The following is a 20,547-nucleotide window of genomic DNA, read 5'->3' on the forward strand; positions in this document are numbered from 1 at the left end:
TGTGATAGCTTGTACTGTATTATAATGGTAGGGGTGGGTGTCCCGTGGGGCATCGTGTAGTGGATACGCTCGCGGACCGTATCCATGCGTTTTGGGTTCGATTCCCTGTACGTTCACTTCAAAGTTTACTCAGCTTTCCACCCGTTTGAGGTCGGTAAAATTAGTACCAGTATTACTGGGGACAAGGTTTGCATGAAACGGGATAGGAGTAAATACTGTCAACGTAAGCTATTGAAAAAAGGAGCCTTTAAATTGCCTTCGACTGCAGTGGGCCTCTTGTCTCGTCTTGTTTTTTGTGTAGTGGCTGAACTACATGTAACATGATCTAAGCGACAACACTAGACAGGAGTGCCAAAACATTGGGTCGTAAATGGTAACTTTGCGAATTGCTTGCATGACTCTGAACAACAGCAGCATCAAACCATGACTCGTTGATATATGAAATGAATCATATATTGAACTGCGGGTATGAAATCAAGTGGAGCTATGATCCTCACAGTAATGAACGCTAAAATTGCGTTCATAACTGCGAAGATCATAGCTTGATTTGACTTCATGTCTCATTGTCAACTTGGTTGCAATGTAAACATGAAGAGACGTATTTTTACGATGTGAACATTCATTGTAGACCTGGAATGCCTCTCTTTTCAAGATACAGAGGAAATTATGGTAATATTCGATCAAAACGTCTTTAGGCTTTCCAGAAATGCATTAGTTAGTTTACAAATAGATTGTGTGGCACAAGTGATTTTTATAGCTCGCATGTACCATCCTGTATACATGTACGTACCAGTAATAAAGACATAACGGTAAGCTATGTATTCATTTCTCCTTTTCATTCATTTCAGATAACGGTGCCATTCCAGTACATGTGGTTAGATGTTGTAAGTTTTCAGTATTATTGCAGCTGCATTAATTTGCCTTCAGATTAAGTTTTTAAAATAATTGATAACCCTTCCTATACACATCATTTGTTTTAGGTCAATTCTCCAGCTAACTTGTGCTCTGTTTGCTTTCAGTTCTTCAATAATGCAGCATCTTATGTCTTTTTTGTTCTTACTGGGTAAGGAGTGTTCCGATAAACCTTTTCCGAGTTCATGTGGGCCTCCTCCTCCTCAAAACGAGTCTAAGTGCAAAGTTTTTCATGTGAAAATTACTTTTCATTCATGTTTAAAGTAGAGCTAATTCCCATCACAAAAAAAATTCGCACTGAGACTCGCTTTGTAGAGGAGGCAGACATGAACTTGCAAATGGCCTATTTGCTGTTTGATTTGTCTGTTATTTAATTATTTGCTGTGTTTCGTGTAGAAAAGATAACGACATGAAACCTAGGGATTGTATTTGTAGAAAGGCAGTATGGTTGGGAGGAAAGTACGCTGAACTGGGCATCAAGAAAGCAACCTGAACTAGGAGTTGTTAGAACTCTTTTTCAATTCCTTTTGTGGCCATTTGTTGGACGTTTCATTGGATGGTGTTAAGGTTAACTCATCGACAAAAGATTGAGCAGTCAGCTATCTTGTTTTTATCCAGCTATCAAAATTTGATCTATTATTTAATGATAGATCAGGAAAGCCGCACAAGAGGAGTCGTCGTTTAAAAATTTATCCAATTTCAATTTTTTTGTCACCTGTTTCTTTCCACTGGAATGTGTGTTTACTGAAAGTGTAATGCAGTGGGGATAAATGCCAGAAAAAAAACTCGTTGTACTTATCCATCCAAAGGACAGATAAACGCAACAAAGTTACACGTGAGAATCCCAAACGGCCAGAAGCAAACTAGTTGCCAGATGGCTCAAACCAGTTTCACCGCTTGCAAGTGAAGCTCTTATTAGAAAGATCTGCACCAAAACGTTGTATCGTGTATTAGCAATATTGTGGTACCAAATGAAACACAAATTATTTCTCATCATAACCAGACATACATACATACATACATACATACATACATACATACATACATACATACATACATACATACATACATACTTAATTGACCACCTCTCCATAGGGGCTTTTCAGGGCCAATCAACGAAACAGCAGAACACAACAACAACAACTGTTAAGAATCCCAACTGGCTGGAGGCAAACCAGTTGGCTATTTACAAGTGCAGCTGGGAGGTTGAACCAGGGACTACCAGGAACAAATTCAGCGAGTGGTCAGAGCGGGTCTTGAACCCGGGATCTCCGGATCTCAAGGCAAGCACCCTAACCACTGGGTCACACTGCCTCCTTTGACTGCAAAGTATTATCTGATGGCCTTTGTTATATTGCGTTATTTCCTGTATTGCAAGGTACAAATTTCGACCTGCTCCAGACAATCCTTACCTTCATGTACCCCAAGAAGACAGTGATGATGAAGTGGAGATGGAAGAAGTGTAAGTGGTGTTTCCTGTCAGTAATTCATTGATAGTATAATGTTTATCATAAACATAATTAGTAGAAGAGACCTGTCACATTCTGTCGTAATAGACTAAAGACGAATACTAAGTACCTCATTTAAAGACCCAGCTTCAACCTGCAGGCATTGTGTGCCTTGGAACAATTTTCATACATAAAAATCCCGTCAAAGCTGAAATTCAGATCGCTACGATAAGCAATGCGAATTTCCATAACAAAAACAAATGTTCGAAAAGCCTTTCGGTTGAAGGTGGGCCTTTAAGGGGAATGTGGATCAACCGTTAATAATTTACGAAAGAGAGAAATGATCCTCTCACTTAGACCTATGCTATATAAATGATCTAATAAACGTCCCCTCTCTTATAAACGCCTCCTACAGTAAAAACCCGCGTATAAGAACCTAAAATTTAAGAACCTGTTAGGCTGAAATTTTCGTTTTAAACCCTCTTTTTATATGACCCTATTAAGTCTAAAATTTTCACTAGGTTCTTCTTTTACAAAAATGAAGGCACAGATGAAAATGCAGAAAAAAAAATGGTCTAGGTTTCAGTCAGTAAAATGCAAAGATAACTTTACTGTATGGTTATCATCTAAACTGTATTCTAGATAATTATTTAATACAGCATTATACCCATTCCATATCACATATGCCCTGCAGTAGTTATTTGTGCTGATCGCTAGTGCCCCTATCAAATTAAGAACCTATTTACATGCAAGAACCTAAGTAGCCTAAAACCGCACTAAGTACCATTTCTATAAAAACCTATTTAGGCTAAGTTGGAAAACTCTAGGTTCTTATACGCGGGTTTTTTTTTGTATCCATTAAATACCCCTGGTGTGGTGTAAAGTTAGAAATAGACGCCCCGTCTCTAATAGAGCCCCCCCCCCCCCCCCCCCCCCCGCTCCTTCCCCCTCCTATCCCGACCGGGATACAATTCCGCAGTTGTTGCCCAGGCCGGATGTTTCGCTTCGATTATTGTCCCTCGGGAAACTAGCTAGTTTTTTTTCCCCTCCCTCGGGACCATACGTTAGTGTGTAATATTTGAAGTGCGGGTCATAGACAGAAGGAAAGGGTAATTTGTTGCGTGGCTTGTCTTTTTACTGTTTACTTTTTTAAGAATTTCTCGCTACAATTATTTCAGGCTTACAAACGCTGGTCTTGCCAACGGAGTTACCAGACTACAGCCTTCGTCAGACGGAAAGAGAATCTTTGAAACTGCGTAACGATTTGAATAACCGTTCAAACAAATGACGAAGAATTCAACCTGGTTTTAAAACCGGAATTCTCACAGTTTGCCATTTCATTTGGTGAGAAAAAGAAGAGAGACGCTCGGAATATAATGTATTTGGCAGAAAAATGTCGGCATTAAGTGTTGATATAATTGATAACAAATGTCTCCGAGCTCTTTCTCCTGGGGCGAAAAGCTATTCTTGAAGTTGTTGCTAAGATCGTATTGGTGGTTTTTCACTGTTAATTACTCACTTAATTCGATAAAATCAGTACGATGACTGTTAAACTAGAATTGCTCAACTGTGTGTAAATCTTGTATATGAATTATTGCCACACTTATTTATCATTAATTAACTTCGACAATCATTATAATTTGGGTCCATAACCATGTAACTCTTTTGTCGGTTTGCAACCAGAGAACACAAAGTTGTTGCAAAGAGCAAAGCAGTGATTCTAATATTCTTTTTTTTTTTTTTGTGAAAATGCTTTCTTTGATTGTAAAGTCCCGAACAACAGTTATTTTATACTTCATTTCCTACTTCTTAAAGTTATCTTTTTAAGTACTGTTCTCTACCGTCGCCTAAAAACTGTTTTCCGTGATCCGTTTGTTGTAAAGCCACAACATCGCAAGGTATGAACTTAATCTGTCGAGGATAAGCAAGTTTTTCGCCGTATATTTGTTGTGAAAACAAAAAAAAAACGTATGTTTTGATACAGCTGTATCTAAATTGCGTCACTTGAAATGTTGCGTTGTGCTCTTGTTCTCACTTTCCAAGAAAAATGACTTGATTACTTGGGAAGATAATTTTAAACTCGGCCCGGCGAAGTTAAGCTGTACTCCGAGGGGAGCTTTTTTCACCACAATGTAGCGTAAGAACAAAATGAAGAATATATTTATTTCTAAAGGTGATGTTCGATATATGCGAGAAAAAAATGCGAAAAATACGCGAGTCGTGAGAGCGAAAGCATTTCTGCCGATAGCCTATTCGCTCGAAGTCATTTTGCTCCACCTCGGAAAACCCTTTCGCCTGTCCCATATAAAAATACACACCAAGCTTATCTTCCCATTAATTTAAACTGTTTCGATTAAAATCTGTTTTTAAGAACAGAACAAAGAAAAGCAAAGTTTACAGTTCTGTACGTAGACAAGCATCTAATTCAGCTTCATCTTGAAGAACAGTCCGGGCGAACGAGCTTTCAGTTAGGGCGAATTGGCTTCAGCCGAATAGGCTATCCGGCGAAACGACCGCAATTCGTGAGAGCTTTTTGATAATCTGAGATGTCCGATTGCCATTCCAAGTGCTTGAACTTGTCTTTCTTGGAGTTTCATGAAAAGTTTATGATCACCGGAAATTTAAATGAGTGCTAAACGTTATTGGCGGTATCGTTTTGTTATGAATCTGCTATGATGTGTGATTGAGCTGTAAAAATGTAAAGATTAATCTGAAAAGTATGAATAATTTATTTCTGAACAAGAAAAAAGTGATGGTAGGAGGTACAAAATTTGCCGTCAGTCAACCTGGTTAACATTTATTCTGACTGATATTTGATATCTCCAGAAATTTTATCTATGTCCAGGCATTATCTGCTCAGTATTGTTGCAAGGTGAGCAACAAATTGATCATCCAGTGCGGTTTCATTGGAGTGTGGCTGTCTCATTTCTTTGATTTTACAATGGGAAGTTTGTGATTGATTTAGAAATATCGCTTCACTATTTCCCTTAGTCAAAAGGTATAAGAAAAGTCAAGTTCTTACTTGTTCTAAGGTACTTTCCGCCCATGTTTCCTCCTGTGTGTATCCGCTTTGCGTCGTATTCTTTTTTTGACTTTATATGTTGTGATTGGCAAAAGTAATTAATTTGGTTTTGCTTTGTGGGCGGCTAAATGAAAACCTGTTGTTCGTAGTTGCCTATTTTATATAGTGCAACGTGGAAACTACGTTTTCGTTCTTTTCCCAATTTCTGCGGGGTATAAAAACCTTTAAGAAAGAAACGCGGTAGCTTACTTTAAAGCTCTTTAACCTCCTTGGGGTTTGGTTTTAACGACGTAGTCATGCAACCACAGCTACTAGTAGGGAGCTTAAGATCTACGACGACGACGTCGACGAAAACGCCACAAAACAATGATATCATTGGTTAAAAGAGCATAAATAATCGTGCTACGTGCAGCACGGATTTTAGCTCATATTTTTGCAGTTCTCTGCATGACGACGACGTGAAATCACCAAATTTTAGGTTTTGACGGTGGTATTTTGAGGTGACGTTTTCGTCGACGTCGCCGTCGTAGATCTTAAGGTCCCTTCTTTCTCGACGACACGGGGGAATAAAGACGAAAAGAGCCTGTGCGGGAGGTTAGTTCCTTCGTATATTGGTTATTAGTAAATTTTCAGCTCCGACTGTTGCATTTCTAGCTTTTGATTGGCTAAATAGTGCGCCAAGATGCTCTTTCCGGACGCTTTGTAAAATTGTGGAAATAAAAATCGGCGGCAAAACCCGGTTTGAGAATTTACTAAAACAATTATTCCATTCGCCCTTGTTGGATATGAAGTGCTTATCCAACTCGGGCTCATGGAATGATTGTTATTTAGAATTCAAAATAGTGAGTAAATTCATCAACAAATCTGTAGTTCGGTTATGTTTCTGTAAGACTCGTAAGGGATTTGCAAAAAAATCTCCCTCAGATATCTATGAAATTAAAGATATGTGCTTTATTGTTGATCTGCGACTTGTGTCTGTTTTTTTATCATTAAAGTTAACCCTCTCTTCCACACAATTCAACACCTTTTCAAGGAAAAGGCTGCTAAGACGTTACCCCTCCTCGTGTAACCAATATAGACCTTACATCATTCCTTCGACAGCTACTGGAGAGTTTAAACCGATCGCCGTAGTCTTTGTATCATGGGCAGGCAATAGCTGTCCAACATGATCATGGTTGTCCTTGGCTTGTACGGGAGATCTGTTTAAACTGTGTTGTTTTTTCCAAGATTCTAGAGTCATAAAAGGCGCTTTCCATCCGAACATTTCATGAGCCCAGTTAGAAACGGGCCAAAGGAACTGACAATTTTCTGGTCAGCTTCCCGAGGTATACCCAAAATTCCGGAATTCAATTGTTTCATTTGATTCGTTCCCCGCAACTCCTAATCTCTTTGCTCAAATGAAAATCGCCCATAACCGCGTTCCTTCAAATGGTTGCAAAACTCGCTTTCATGATTTTACTCCGGCCTTGAGAGCGATGTTGCAGAGGGACCCTCTTGGCCATATCTTTTCTTTGCAAACCGCAATTATGAAATTATTACAAAAGCATCATGTACTGTCTGTATAAAACCACGCAAAGCCATCTATATAAAATCGAACACTTTGTTGGCGCTTTCTAGGGGAGCCAATCAGATTCGAATCAGATTGCTCAAATGGTCTCAGTCTTTGGCGTGGTCGCCTGGGTACCAGTAGAACGCGGAAAGATGGCGGGGACAATCAGTTATTGGCAAAACAAATTGAGAAATAGCCACGTATTCTTCATTTTCTAAACAAAGAGCAGAGGAAATATGAGTTCCCATCCGTGGGAAGGATCGAGAGACTTTATTTCGGTGTCAATGCCGTGGAAAGTCGGGGATAAAGATGATGAAAACAGTAAAAGCCGACGACATACTTCTTTCTATAGGGTAAGCTTAAATTTAATTTGATCTTGAATTATTTAAGTCCACGGACAGAAATTTTAATGAAGATGCCGATCTGTGTATTACATAAAATATTAATGCCATACGTGCGTCAAATGCACCCATATCCATGCTAATAACGCAATAGAGGCAAAGTTAGCAAGAGAGAAAATACATAGCTAGTAATCCTTGTTTGATCGATATTCTGTATTATTGTTTATATAGTATTGTTGTTGTTGTTATTATTATCGTCATCATCATCATCACAATCATCATCATTGGTATTATTATTATTTACACCATCATTATCAAGAGTTGTCATGACTTAATACAAAATTTGTCTCCTTTCTCAACATATTGCCTCCCAGTAATTATGTGACTAAGGCTCTTGAGATTTTAAAATAAATTGTCTGAAATACCAAAATATTCCAATCAATGATATTATTTTCCTGTTTGATTTTGCAGAAGTGGAGATCAATGTCATCATTTCAAAGATATCTTATTATCTTGTTTTGCATTCTTGGATGTGTAACATTTGTGATGTGGCGTAAAGGACATATATTGTCATATAAGTACAGTGCAAGCACTGCATTAGATCAGTCTGGTACTCATAAAGGCCACAAATTGTCTGATGATGTTTTACCTAAGAGCGGTAGAGTTAATGCAGAAGAGATTATTGAGAAGAACTTAAAAGAATTGGAGGATATCAGAAAGCAACACGGTACTGTGAAGAAAGGTCCTCCAAAATTAAATGAGAGGAAAAAACTACCTCCAATCTTAAACAAAGAAGATGAAAATCATGATAAGGAAAACTCAAAGTTAAACACAATAGGTCATGTGAATAGTGATATAAATGAGGAGGAGGGAAGAGATACAGGTGGTATTCATGGTGATACTGTGGGACATAGTGATGACAAAGCTTCTGAATATGCTGTTGACACAGCTGGCGATGGTGAAGCAAAACCAGTAGAACATGTAGCATTGAACATAAATGGAGTAAATATCCTACCATTGGAAAAACAAAATGAACGGCAAAAGAAGGTTGTGGAAGCTTTTAAATATGCGTGGGAGGGTTATAGAAAGTATGCGTGGGGCCATGATGAATTGCGTCCTGTTTCGAAGTCTTACAGTGAGTGGTTTGGTATCGGCCTCACAATCGTTGACTCACTGGATACAATGCTTTTGATGAATTTGCCCAAAGAATTTCAAGAAGCACGTGATTGGGTTGTTAGCAGCTTGTCTTTTGAGAAAAATGTGGATGTGAATTTGTTTGAGACAACTATTCGTGTCCTTGGTGGACTTCTGAGCGCTTATCACTTGTCAAAGGATGAGGTTTTTCTGAGAAAAGCGGTGAGTTGGTTATTGAATAAACAAATTACAGGGCTTGAAATAATTTCCCTGCTGGCACCGGTGAAGATGTCCGGTCAAATCTGACATATGCATTACGTCATAACTCTTAAAAAGTGCTTCTCCCCACTCAGCATGATGCTTAAATATCAAGCACATACATTTACATGTGGTGAGCTTTTATTGTAGAAGCAGCCTCACAATCCAGGAGGCGTGGAATGCACGGCACAGCCACATTGTTTAGTAAAATCGAAAAAGTACTTGTAATATTACACTTGTGCTTCCCACTATCACTGCCTATTGCTTCTACAATTTAACTTAAAAGCGTTCTAAAGTTATGAAGCTGAAGGTTACGATCGAGCAGATTCTCACCTTAATAAAGGCCCACGTTTGAAATGTTATCAGAGAGTAGCCTGGACCTTTGTACTGACACTTTTAAGAGGCATTTGTTTCCCCTCTCACATTAGTTTGCAACATTAGTTTGCAGCAAATTCTGCGTGGACTAAGAATTATTAGCATAGACACCAGTAGACACGCTATGCTGGAAGACCTGCTAATTAATTTTCATGACTGATGGATGACAAAGTGGAAACTTGCAACTACCGGAAATCTTAATGTAGTCACAGGTGGTCTGTTCCTACGGCAGGTACAAAACACAGGTCACAGGTCATTGTTTTACCAATAAAGAAAGTATCCTAAACATTCATAAAAGCTAACCTTAGGCCTAAGGCCTAAGGTCACTTAGGATACTTTCTGTATTGGTAAAACAATGACCTGTGACCTGTGACCTGTGTTTCGTACGTGCCGTCTGTTCCTATGTTTCTTTTGCTTTTTTCAGTTCTTTTCTTTTCTTTTCCTTGGTTTCACGAACATGAATAATGTACAACCTAATTTACAAATACTACTGGTAGCTTCAAATTATATTTTCTATTGAAGAGTAAACAACCAGACAAAATGCCCAGCCATCCAAGGAATTGACAGGACAAAACATATTTTTTAACAGACATTGTCCATGGACCAGCAGTTATTTGAAACCCTGAAATTACAAGAAATGATACGTTTCAACTTTATTTAGCACTGGGTAGGCCTCCCAGACCTCCTGTATTTCCTATTTATCCCATAATTTGTATAGGATCCTATAAAGAGCAAGGCACATTAAAAGCTCAGAAAATTGTATTTCTTGCTTTATATTCATTGTATGAAATCTATTTTAGCTCTGATAGGGAGCCTATATTTTGAACTTAAAAATATAGATGCTTTGTTTAGAGTGGAAGTGCACTGTCTTAGCTATTAAGCTAGTTTACAAACACCCCACTTGTGAATAATCTGAAACTAACAATGATTACGAACCCCAGCTGGCAGGAGGCAACTAGTTTGCTATTTACAAAGTGTGGTGAAGTTGAATCCAGGACAATCAGAAACAAATGCAAACCAGAGGTTGGAATGGGAGCAACCGCATACAAACCTGGGCAACGCTCTAACCACTTGACCACGCCGCCTCCTTGAACAGCCTATTTTTCCTATCAGATTTTCAAAGAAGTGGCCAAATCAAAATTAATCAACTCATATCGAATTGAAGGTTGGTTTTTGAGAGTCAATGAGTTAACAAAACCCAACCTTTAAATCCCTTTAACCCATCCTCCTAGGAGTTCAATTTTACTGTAATGCCACTGAGACAGCTTTACTCGTCAATGGGGACGGTTTAGGAATAAATGGGTTAAACGCATCACAGCCAAGAGGTTCCCCCTTTGACAAGTCACGTCATCTTGCATCAGCCAGAGTAAAATCTGTATATGTTACTCTTAAAGACATAATAATTATTATTGATGCTGAATGGTATTTTAAATCACAGGTTGACCTGGGGGATCGCCTGTTACCAGCTTTTAATCCAGGATCAAATATTCCATATGCAGATGTCAATTTGTTAACTCATCGTGCACACGCTCCTCGTTGGGGTCCAGATAGTTCTGTATCTGAGGTCACAACCATTCAGCTTGAGTTTAAGGATCTTTCCTACACCACTGGTGACTCAAAATACAAGGTAGAGTACCAAGTTGAAAGATATGTCAAATTTTCCACTTTAGAAAGTTGAACTGGATCTGAGTACTTAGTTTTACAACCAGCAATAGATACCTTAGCTGCTTTAGCACTAAAAGATGGCAATGGAGGACTACCTTAAAGCTGTCTGAAGTTGTGTGATGGAAAAGACAACAATTATTTTTTTCTCAAAAACATATTATTTTACAGGAGAAACGAGTCGTGAGAAACCCCACCTGAGTTCTTACCCAAATTAAATGTAATGATCAAAGACAGGACCAAATATTGATACTTTCAGTCTCACAAAGAAAGGGAACTAGCCTAGGGGAAATTGTAATATTCACCATTCTTCTCTTAAGCTGAGCATCCATGTTAAACAACAATAAAAAAGTGAGAATAGAAATTATGATATCTTCAAGAAGAAGAACTGATTTGTTATTTGTCTTAATGGGTGACATTTGTTTCAAAATGCCAGGAAGCCGTCACTGAAGTGATGAACCACATTCACAGCCTTCCCAAGAAGGCAGGATTGGTGCCAATATTTGTTAATGCAGAGACTGGGCAGTTTCGACCAAGTGCAACAATTACTCTAGGAGCTCGTGGTGACAGTTATTATGAGTATCTGTTGAAACAGTGGTTGCAGAGTGGAAAAACAGAGGACTGGTTAGTCTGTGCCATTTTTTTTATTTTGCTAGGAACAATCATTATGCCCACCATTGTGGAGTTTTGGTTGCCTTTAATCCATTTATTTCTCCAAATTTTACTCTGCCTCACACCAGACAATTTTATTTGTCAGTGGGGGGAGGTAACCCATCGACTCCTAGGAGTGAGACTAATTAACAATTATTCGCCGAAGGCTAAGTGATTATCGGTAAATATTCACCGAGATGAAGTCGAGGTGAATATTTAACAATTATTCCATGAGAGCGTGTTGGATATGAGATGGTAAATAGCCAACGAGGCGCGTAGTGCCGAGTTGGCTATAACCAGTCTCATATCCAACAAGCGCAAATGGAATAATTGTTTTATTAAATTCCTTAAACTCCAAAACCTTGGAAGTACGAAATACGAGCGAAAAAAGCGAGAAAATCTGAGCGAAATCGAAAAAACTTGATGAAGGTGCGATAATCTGTAATACCTTGAGGTCAGACAGATGTAGGCTCATCACAAAAACATTTCTTGACTTTTCGCGTATGTTAAACGTCGGAATTGATCTAAACTTTCCACAAAAAAGCTTTTGTTTCTTTTTTGGCTTTATTCAAAGAGAAATTTCGCTTTCCGGCAAAAAAAAAAATTAGCTTAGCAACGTTTAGCGCAATCATTTACCATATAAGGTCAAACTAAGGTATATGAGGTGATAACCGAGATTGAGTGAACCAATCAGAGCACGCGAAAGGCATTATCCGAGGTATACTCTGTCTCATGCCAGATGATTATACTTTCGTCAGTTTGGGGGTGGGGGGGGGGGGGGTGAGAGGGCAGTTTGGGAGTGGATTGGTTAAAGTAAACAGCTTGCGAAATAGCTTTCTACCATAGATTCCTTCTGTAAAGTAAATCATTTCTAAAATTGTAGGTTAAAAAGTGACTTTGTGGATGCTATGGATGGTGTCATGTCTCTTTTAAAGCGAGAATCTCAACCAAGTAGTCTGGTCTTCATTGGTGAACTGCTTCATGGTCAAACCTTTAGCCCCAAAATGGTATTGTGCTCAATAACAGTTGAATCCATAACCATAACATTGTTTACTGGTAATTTTTGATTTAGGTCATGAGTGAATGAAGAAGAAAAACTGAAAACTGGAATGCCAGTTTAGGTTCTCTGAAAGCCTTAGTATGTAGGACAGTTTTAAAGAAACTGCCGAGTTACATGTACATGTATTATGTCTATATTATGTAAAGTTTATTTAAATTCTGTCACAATTCATTTGCATAGGGTTAGGGCTGTTTGACTGCTAGCAGTCTCTCTTTTGCTAAAAAAATCCACTGAGAATGTAAAACAAGTGATCGGACAAGGCAAGATACGATTGGTGAAGCCGCGAATCACGAGTAGGCCATATGCCCGCACTTCTTGTGGCTAGCACCTTCGCCACTCGCATATCATCTCATTCAATCAGCAGCTGTTGTTCTGCGTTCTCGGCGGATTGGACCAACTGTTTTCTCTGATTTGAGCGTTCCTTTTCAAGAAATGACTTTTGGGTCCTGTCTGTTAACAAGAAAGACTTGAAAGAAAGCTTTTTGTTTTTCTTTTCTATTAAATTAGCAAAGCAGAACATACCACTGTTTATTCCATGTCAAAGAGCAATACAATTCACATTTAGTGTGCTCAATTAGCACTTTTTCACTAGTAGCTCATTTGCTAACTCAAGAAGGTGGGGTAGGTTGTAGTGTGGCATGTGAGATGATTATTTTGATAATAATAATAATAATAATAATAATAATAATAATAAAAATAACAACAACAACAACAACAACAATAATAATTATGATAATAATAGACTTTATCAACAGTATTCCCACCAGGTAGCTCTTAATCATCTGTTAATATCTCTTTAAAATTAAATTAGTGTAGGTAATCATATGATTTTGAGTAAATAAGCATGAGTAAAAAATTTGTACTCTTTGAAAAAAATTACAAGTGCTTATATGAGAAAAATCATGTGATTACTTATTAATAATATACATGGAAAACTTCAAGACGGTTAAGCAGAAGAAAAACACATGTATCACACAATCAGGGAAAAATTGTGCCATATATTGCGCCATCCAGGGCGCGTGCTGGATTTGAAAACAAAAGATTTGAGTGGTTCTGACCAAACCCTATTGTTTATTAGCCAATCATAATCCAGAATTTCCATGTGTAATTTGCACTGGTATTACACTTTTTTGCACTGGTTGTTACACCTTAACTGCACTGCTCTTAGCGAATCAGAATCAAGTATTTTTTCATGTATAATATTATTACTGTAACAGTACTTCAGGAAAAACTAAGATAAAAGCCTTGTTTACACAAGCAAGTTTTCCTTGACAAGGAAAAATTGCTCATGTAATTAATAGGGTAAAATTTTTCCTTGACAAGAAAATGCTACTGTAGCATGCTAGCTTTTCCCTGTAAAGGAAAAAGATTAAATATTATCGTCAAGGCCGAAATTTGTTTGTGTGAACGCATGACAAGGAAAATGTGGCAAGAAATATTAATGAGATTATGGTAGTTCGGGACCAGCATCACGCTCGTGCTCATTGCTGTCAAAAGATACAAAGTGGTGGCTAAAACAAGAGCACGTTGAAGTGAACGAGCTTTGATGAACTAGGGATTGGAACATTTATTATGTACTTGCTCAATAACAAAATTTGTTATTCAGTGAGCACATAATATAGACCTTTTTCCAAAATGGCCGCTATTTAAATAGTCTTTTGTTTTTATTAAAATTAGCCCTTGATGCCTCGTTCGTAAGCTTAAAATTCAAAAGAATATTTTATCTTGAAGGAGGCAACAAGCGCCAATTTGCATGTGCATAAATCAGCGGCCATTTTGGAATAAGATGTATTTAATATTGCAGGCACAGGCGAAACTTGTCAAGGAAATCTTGTTCATCATCTACACGAGCAAATTATTAATTCCTTATCAAGAAAAATTTGTCAAGGAAAACTTGTTGATAATTTATATGAGTAATGATAATTGTCAAGGAAACTTGTCAAGTAAAACTTGCTCATGTAAACAGGGCTTTAAGTGAATGACAAGATATAAATTCCAACAGCTAATAATTATTAATACTTACAATGGTAGACAATGAAACTAGTATCTAGAAGACAGGAAAAATACAGTCCTGACAGGTCTGTCTCTATTTTAGTAATCATATTTCTTTTTTTATGCACCTTGCTACAGATCTTTTAGTACCTTGTTAGTTGCTTGGAGCTTTTTGAAAACACCATTCTTGCTTTAAAATTAAAAGACAGCAGCCCTCCACTTTTTATAAAAGTCATATGCAGGTATATCTTGAGTATTTTCCTTTGTAGGATCATTTGGTTTGTTTCTTGCCTGGAACATTGATGTTGGGAGTTCATAATGGTCTAGATAAGAAGTATGAACATTTTCCAAGGACTTGATGGAGACATGTGTTCAAATGTACAGCAGAATGCCAACAGGACTCAGTGCTGAATTGGTTTACTTCAATCAGGGGCCTTCTTCAAATGAGGATATCTCAGTGAGGGTAAGCAGTTTGTGATTTCTGCCTTGCATAACGATCCCTCTCTCTCTCTCTCTGTCAGGAGTTTTGTAGTGTTTTTGTTGCATACATGTGCATCCATTAGTGTAAACGTTATTTTTTTGCATTTATCAAGAATCATTGATCCACGCAAAAATAAAAAATGAAAATTCAGGAAAGCCCCTGTTTAGTCGTCAGTGTTTCACTCAACCTTCCCATCATGCTCCACCTTGATTGTATCAGCGGTTGTGTCGGCCACTATTTTAATGAAATGGTGTGTGATATTTCCCACTTGTCTTTTGTATTTCCTTTGCACTCACCAAGGGGATTGTATTTTATAGCCACTCATTGCATGTATATAGTGACTCTGTTGTGACATGATTGTAAACCATTTAAATTAATATATAGATTTAGCCAAGCCTTATTCTTACAATAAGTCAACCTGGCTTGAGCCTGCGATCCAATCGAAACCCAGTACCTGGTCAGCGCTCAACCTGCAAAAAAAGTTAGTTGACCTCGATGAGCCCACGATATGGTCACGTGATACTGGTCACATTGCGGTACATGGAGGGGTGTACAATACGTACGGTCGTACGGTCCTACAGTGACCAAAACCAAATTTTCTCGCACTGATGGGTTACCATATTTTCTTACCCATGGTGCTCCGCGCGCAAAGCATTCGGCGCACAAGAGCTCCGCTATTAATACGAGTCCCTGTGAAATCGTTTTCCTGTCAAGAAAATGTCATAACATGAGGGTAGCCCTGAATACTACAGTCGCCCCCTCCCTTCAGAAAAAATCGGGGAGGGGCCAACTGTGCAACAGGCTAACATTCCCATCCCCTACCTCCATCCCTACCCCCATCCCCATGCAATGCTTTCAAGTGGTATACCTTGAAAATACGGATGAGTCTGTCTCAATACTTCAAGATACAACAACTTTGAGACGGTTTTTATTCGAGTTTTTGCGTTTCTCGTCAATTACAACCATATTCTTCGTGGAAAAAACAATTTCACACAACCTTCATTCCTGGTATTGTGGCCATCCTTTATGTGATTTGTCAATGACCTGGGTGGACCACGCTCGAGTGGTTCACACAGTATGTTCCCTTCTAGTCCTTCCCTTCTACTCAATTCAATGCAAAACTGGATTAAATCACAGTAATCTGAAATTTACATTAATACTAATAGACCATTTTCGAATTCTCACGGATGGACTGGATCTAGCATGAAATGGAGGCTAATGCAGGCAAAATCTTTGCAAATTAATTTGCCTGCATTAGTCCCTCCATTTCATGCTAGATCCAGTCCAGCTATGAGAATTCGAAAATGGTCTATGATTATGTACCCGTAAGCATCACTGCTTCCAAACTCATTGTCTTGAATAGGGTCCTTTGGCGTAAAGCTACCTTAAGCTGAGCAACCAATTGACCAGAGTTCAGTATTTCATATTTGATTCCTTGATTGTCTCCAGCCTCTAGATGCCCACAATTTGTTAAGACCAGAGACTGTGGAGTCGCTGTATATCCTCTACCGCCTGACGGGAGACAAAAAATACCAGGAATATGGCCTGGACCATTGTTTCAATCATTCGAGAAATACACCAAAATTGCCACAGGGGGTTATTCATCTTTACACAGTGTCAAAGACCCAAACCTGGGATTCCAGAGATAAGATGGAAAGTTTCTTTCTTGGCGAAACTCTCAAATATTTATTCTTATTATTTAGTGATGTGGACATAGTTCCTCTAGACAAGTTTTGTATTCAATACTGAGGCTCATCTACTTCCAATAAGAGAGTCTCGCTTACTCATAGTTAGGGTTTATCAGTGTTTATTAAATTTTCGACCTCGGATATTGCGTTTTCTAGCTTTCTGATTGGTTCACTCAATCTCGATTATCAGCTCATATACCGCATGACCTAATCTGGAAATGGTTGCGTAAAGTTAAGTGTTGCCAAGCAGAAACCTTGTGCTGAAGCGGAATTCCCGAGAGAAGTATTTTTCGATGACTTCGGGAGACTTGAAGTCGAACCTGTCATCTTCTGATTACTTCACCATCGCCTTAACCCTTTCATTACTGTTGACAGCACTCGGGTTTTTTTTTTCCCGAATATATCTATGCCATCATCGGAAAATAACTTTCTTATTCAATTTAGCAGTTCAAATTTACCTCTACTACTACTACTACTACTAACTACTTACATAACTACTACTACTACTACTAACTACTACTACTACTACTACTACTATACTACTACTACTACTCTAAAGCAATTGCTACCTCATAATTTTGATAAAAATCAAAACATTCTTCTGACAAAAAGAATGTTTGACCCAACGGTGTGTAACAGTCAGGTTAACACGTTCTCAGTGACGTTGAGCTAACAAATGTTTTACATCATGCAACTATTGATGGGTTGACATTTGTACCCAAGCAAAAAGATATAAATCCATTTGCGCCGGCAACGAACGAAGCATCGAGCTAAGGGAAGCTTTTTCTGATTTCTTTGCCCCTGGACAAGCAAAAACTGAATTTCGTTACCGCCAACAGTGTTGGAACTTCGTATCCGGGTATTGTTCGCAGTCTATGTAAAGCCTGAAAAACAAAAACGATTCCTTTGACCGATCCACAACATTACACAGGCAACCAAAACAGGCCAATTAGAACGAAGAACAATAAACGCTAATAGCGCCAAACATCACGTGCCTGCAAGTCACAAGGGACTTCCCGTGTTTCTCGCTGGCTGATAGATAAATGTTGGCGCGAAAAGTAATAAGCAATCACCACCGTAATACTTTTTAATTCAGTGGTTATCACAAAATTCCTTTTCGAAATTAGTTTAAAACCTTTGTAACCAGCAAGATTCCCCGGAGAATATAAAACGTGTTACAACAAATAATTCTAAATTACAACAAACGAAAAGGAAGTGCGGATTCTCGAAGTTTTTTGTCCTCGTTCACGAACTATCAAAATTCATATATTTTATGTATCTTTTTCAGTGGGTTTCTATCATTCTCCAAAGTCGTTATTTAGTACAGTAGTCTCTTTTCTATGCAGAATGTTGGTAACGTGCTATCTTTATAACCTCTGTATTGTATATTTTAATGGCTTGGGGACCTTGTATACAACAAGTCCAATAAAGATATGCTCACCAAGCGACACAAACAGATTTTTCCCTGAAACCCATTACCGTTAGAATTGAGACTCGATTTTTAAAAACAATCTTTTTATTTATCTTGATTCTGTGAGTGTGTCTCCCAATTAGAGACCAAATGAGCAATCCGCCTCTTGAATGTTTCTAGGGAGTTAGAAATGGAAACGCCCTTATTTTCATTACTGCAATTTGTTCTCTCTTCGAGGACTAAATACTTCCCTTGCCCCCTGGCCATCTGAACATAAACTAATAAAGTATGACTTCTGATGGATTTTAATCGCCTGGAAACTATTGCTTCATTTCGTGGTTTTTGTTTCATTTGGCCTCCGGTGCTTCCTTCCTAGTTTGATGCGTGGAACCCTTTTAACGTAAATGGCACAAGTTCTCCTCCGTCGATCATTGTTTTCGGATCCAGGAGTTCCCGAAGTCACGGTCACCCTCAAGGAGTTCAATGTTCGTTCTCTCTGTCCAATAAACTGCTTTATTGCAAACTAGTTACCCCTCACTGGCAGAACTAATCACTCCTCATCCGATTCAGTGCGTTAACAATTTATTTGTGTACATCAAACTTGTTTGGAAGCAAATTCGCAGGTACTTGTCCGCGGGAGTGGTCAGATCTTTAGGCAACCGCGAACGAAAACCTACGAATCACTCAGGTCGGCGAGTGTTGTACGTAGTTGCTTCTTCGGGTTACACCCCAGCCTTTGATTAGGAAGTAATTTATGTTGGATGCTTCACGTAAACGAAAGTGTGTTTTGTGGGTTTCATATTCGATGTGCCATCTTTCAAATAGACAATGAAGTAGCCTGGAAAACAAAGGGAAGATACAAACAAGTTAGTGTTCGATTTTCTTTTTTCCGGTGATGGAACTATACTTGGTGTTAAAAGTCGATAAGGGGGTGATGTCCTTCTCGCCGTCACAAAAGAGGCCTCTTGTGAAGTCCTAATCAGCATCGCTTCTCGTCGGTATCGAAAGATTTATTGTTAAGCTCTGCCACTCGACACGTAACCTGCGTCCCTATTCTTACACCGAAAGAAAACAAAACAGTTGCAACCAAATGGAGTTATTAAATACGCCGGAGGCCGCCTGGTCTGATTTGTGAAACGACTGTTGCGTACGCTTAAAACCGAAGCGAATAATCAAGGAAAACGTACGAGGGACCCACAACTGAAGTGCGAACAAAATTGAGTTGAAAGTGCGAAAAATAAGCGGCTGTTTTTCGCAAGATAGCCTGGACCCGTCGCCCTAACCGTCCCTCTCTCTCTTCTTATCCCGCAACGGCTCTCCGTGGAAGGTTTGGGCGAGGTAGTGCCTTATATTGTCATCCCCATTCTTGCCTTGAAATTTATGATTGCGATTTATTCCTAATTTGCTCCGGCTGAATTTTACGATTGTCGTTAATTTTACAGAGAACGTATTCCGTTATTATCCAAACGTTTCTTATATATTCACTTGATTACATAGATGTATAACGGGTTAGAAGATGAACACGTTTGACGCATTAGAGTAAAAAAATTATGATTATTCCCTAGTTAGATCATGGTGATCAGATGTAAAGGTCACTGCTGCTTCTGAGTCCCGATTCCATAAAAGTTTGTGTTAATTTTTTCTTCCTTACTCGTTTACTTCATGTCCTGGCAAGCGCTCAGGCTCTAAATTAACGATACTCTCAAATTAAAGAGGAGCTTGAGATCGTTTGCTTTATATGGTGCACCAAAACTTACAGACCATAAGAATTTTTCAGTCGTGACAAATGCCTTGCAACTCTTGTCCAAGTCCACACCTGTACTCTGCCTCGTTGACGTCATAGACGCTAGTTCACACGCTCCAAACAGACGTGTCTCCGACAGTGGTAGTCTTGTAATTTGGAAAGTCAGCTTTATCAATCTTCTTATAGAGATTTAATTTTGAAATAGTTTCTGAAAGAAAGGACACCAATAGAATTAGAACAATGGGAAAGTAACAGAAACATTCAAGACAGCACTCTATAGCAGTGATTTGTCAAGCTTAGATTGCCCGCAATGATTAGATGTAATTAGAATGCGACAAAATCTTGACATTTAGGGGTGCAGGGATGGCGCAGTAGTGAGAGCACTCGCCTCGTACCAAATGTGACCCGGGTTCGATTCCCAGACTTAACGTCATATGTGGGTTGAGTTTGTTGGTTCTCCACTCTGCACCGAGAGGTTTTTCTCCGGGTACTCTGTTTTCCTCTCCTAAAAAACCACATGTGACCTGACCTGCGTTAATTGTTAATTAAATTTACCAGTGTCCCAAATTAGTACTTCAGCGCTAGAACAACTACACACTTAAATAAGTTCCTTCCTTCCTTCATTCCTTTCGTGAATGTTCACGCGCCAAACCAATCGTAAGCACGGCTATCCACCCGCCGTAGACATTCAATCGAGCCAATCACAGCGCATCGCAATTTCGTGCACCCGACGCTATTCTCGGAAACCGCGTGCGCGCGTGTTGTGATTGGTGTTGTTTTGTCTTTGATTGGGCATAGTTGGTGTAGTTAAATCAGTTT

At 38.8% G+C, this 20,547-nt stretch overlaps 2 protein-coding genes across 3 annotated transcripts in view; both read left to right on the forward strand.

Annotated features, from left to right (window-relative positions):
• The window catches only part of LOC137993371 (protein GPR107-like), a 30,715-nt gene extending 24,374 nt beyond the window's left edge, over nucleotides 1-6,341 (forward strand). For both annotated transcript variants that reach the window (XM_068839179.1, XM_068839180.1), the window contains 4 exons: nucleotides 849-884; nucleotides 1,020-1,063; nucleotides 2,291-2,374; nucleotides 3,539-6,341. In XM_068839179.1, coding sequence (XP_068695280.1) covers nucleotides 849-884; nucleotides 1,020-1,063; nucleotides 2,291-2,374; nucleotides 3,539-3,620 — 246 coding nt within the window. In that variant the 3' untranslated portion in view covers nucleotides 3,621-6,341. The remainder of the gene's footprint in view (nucleotides 1-848; nucleotides 885-1,019; nucleotides 1,064-2,290; nucleotides 2,375-3,538) is intronic.
• Nucleotides 6,342-7,062: 721 nt separating this feature from the next.
• The window catches only part of LOC137993374 (endoplasmic reticulum mannosyl-oligosaccharide 1,2-alpha-mannosidase-like), a 24,963-nt gene continuing 11,478 nt past the window's right edge, over nucleotides 7,063-20,547 (forward strand). The window contains exons 1-5 of the mRNA XM_068839184.1: nucleotides 7,063-7,284; nucleotides 7,744-8,628; nucleotides 10,478-10,666; nucleotides 11,138-11,325; nucleotides 12,236-12,359. Of these exons, the coding sequence (XP_068695285.1) occupies nucleotides 7,168-7,284; nucleotides 7,744-8,628; nucleotides 10,478-10,666; nucleotides 11,138-11,325; nucleotides 12,236-12,359 (1,503 nt within the window). The 5' untranslated portion in view covers nucleotides 7,063-7,167. The remainder of the gene's footprint in view (nucleotides 7,285-7,743; nucleotides 8,629-10,477; nucleotides 10,667-11,137; nucleotides 11,326-12,235; nucleotides 12,360-20,547) is intronic.

Source organism: Montipora foliosa, chromosome 2 (assembly GCF_036669935.1).
Source record: "Montipora foliosa isolate CH-2021 chromosome 2, ASM3666993v2, whole genome shotgun sequence".
NCBI lineage: Eukaryota > Metazoa > Cnidaria > Anthozoa > Scleractinia > Acroporidae > Montipora > Montipora foliosa.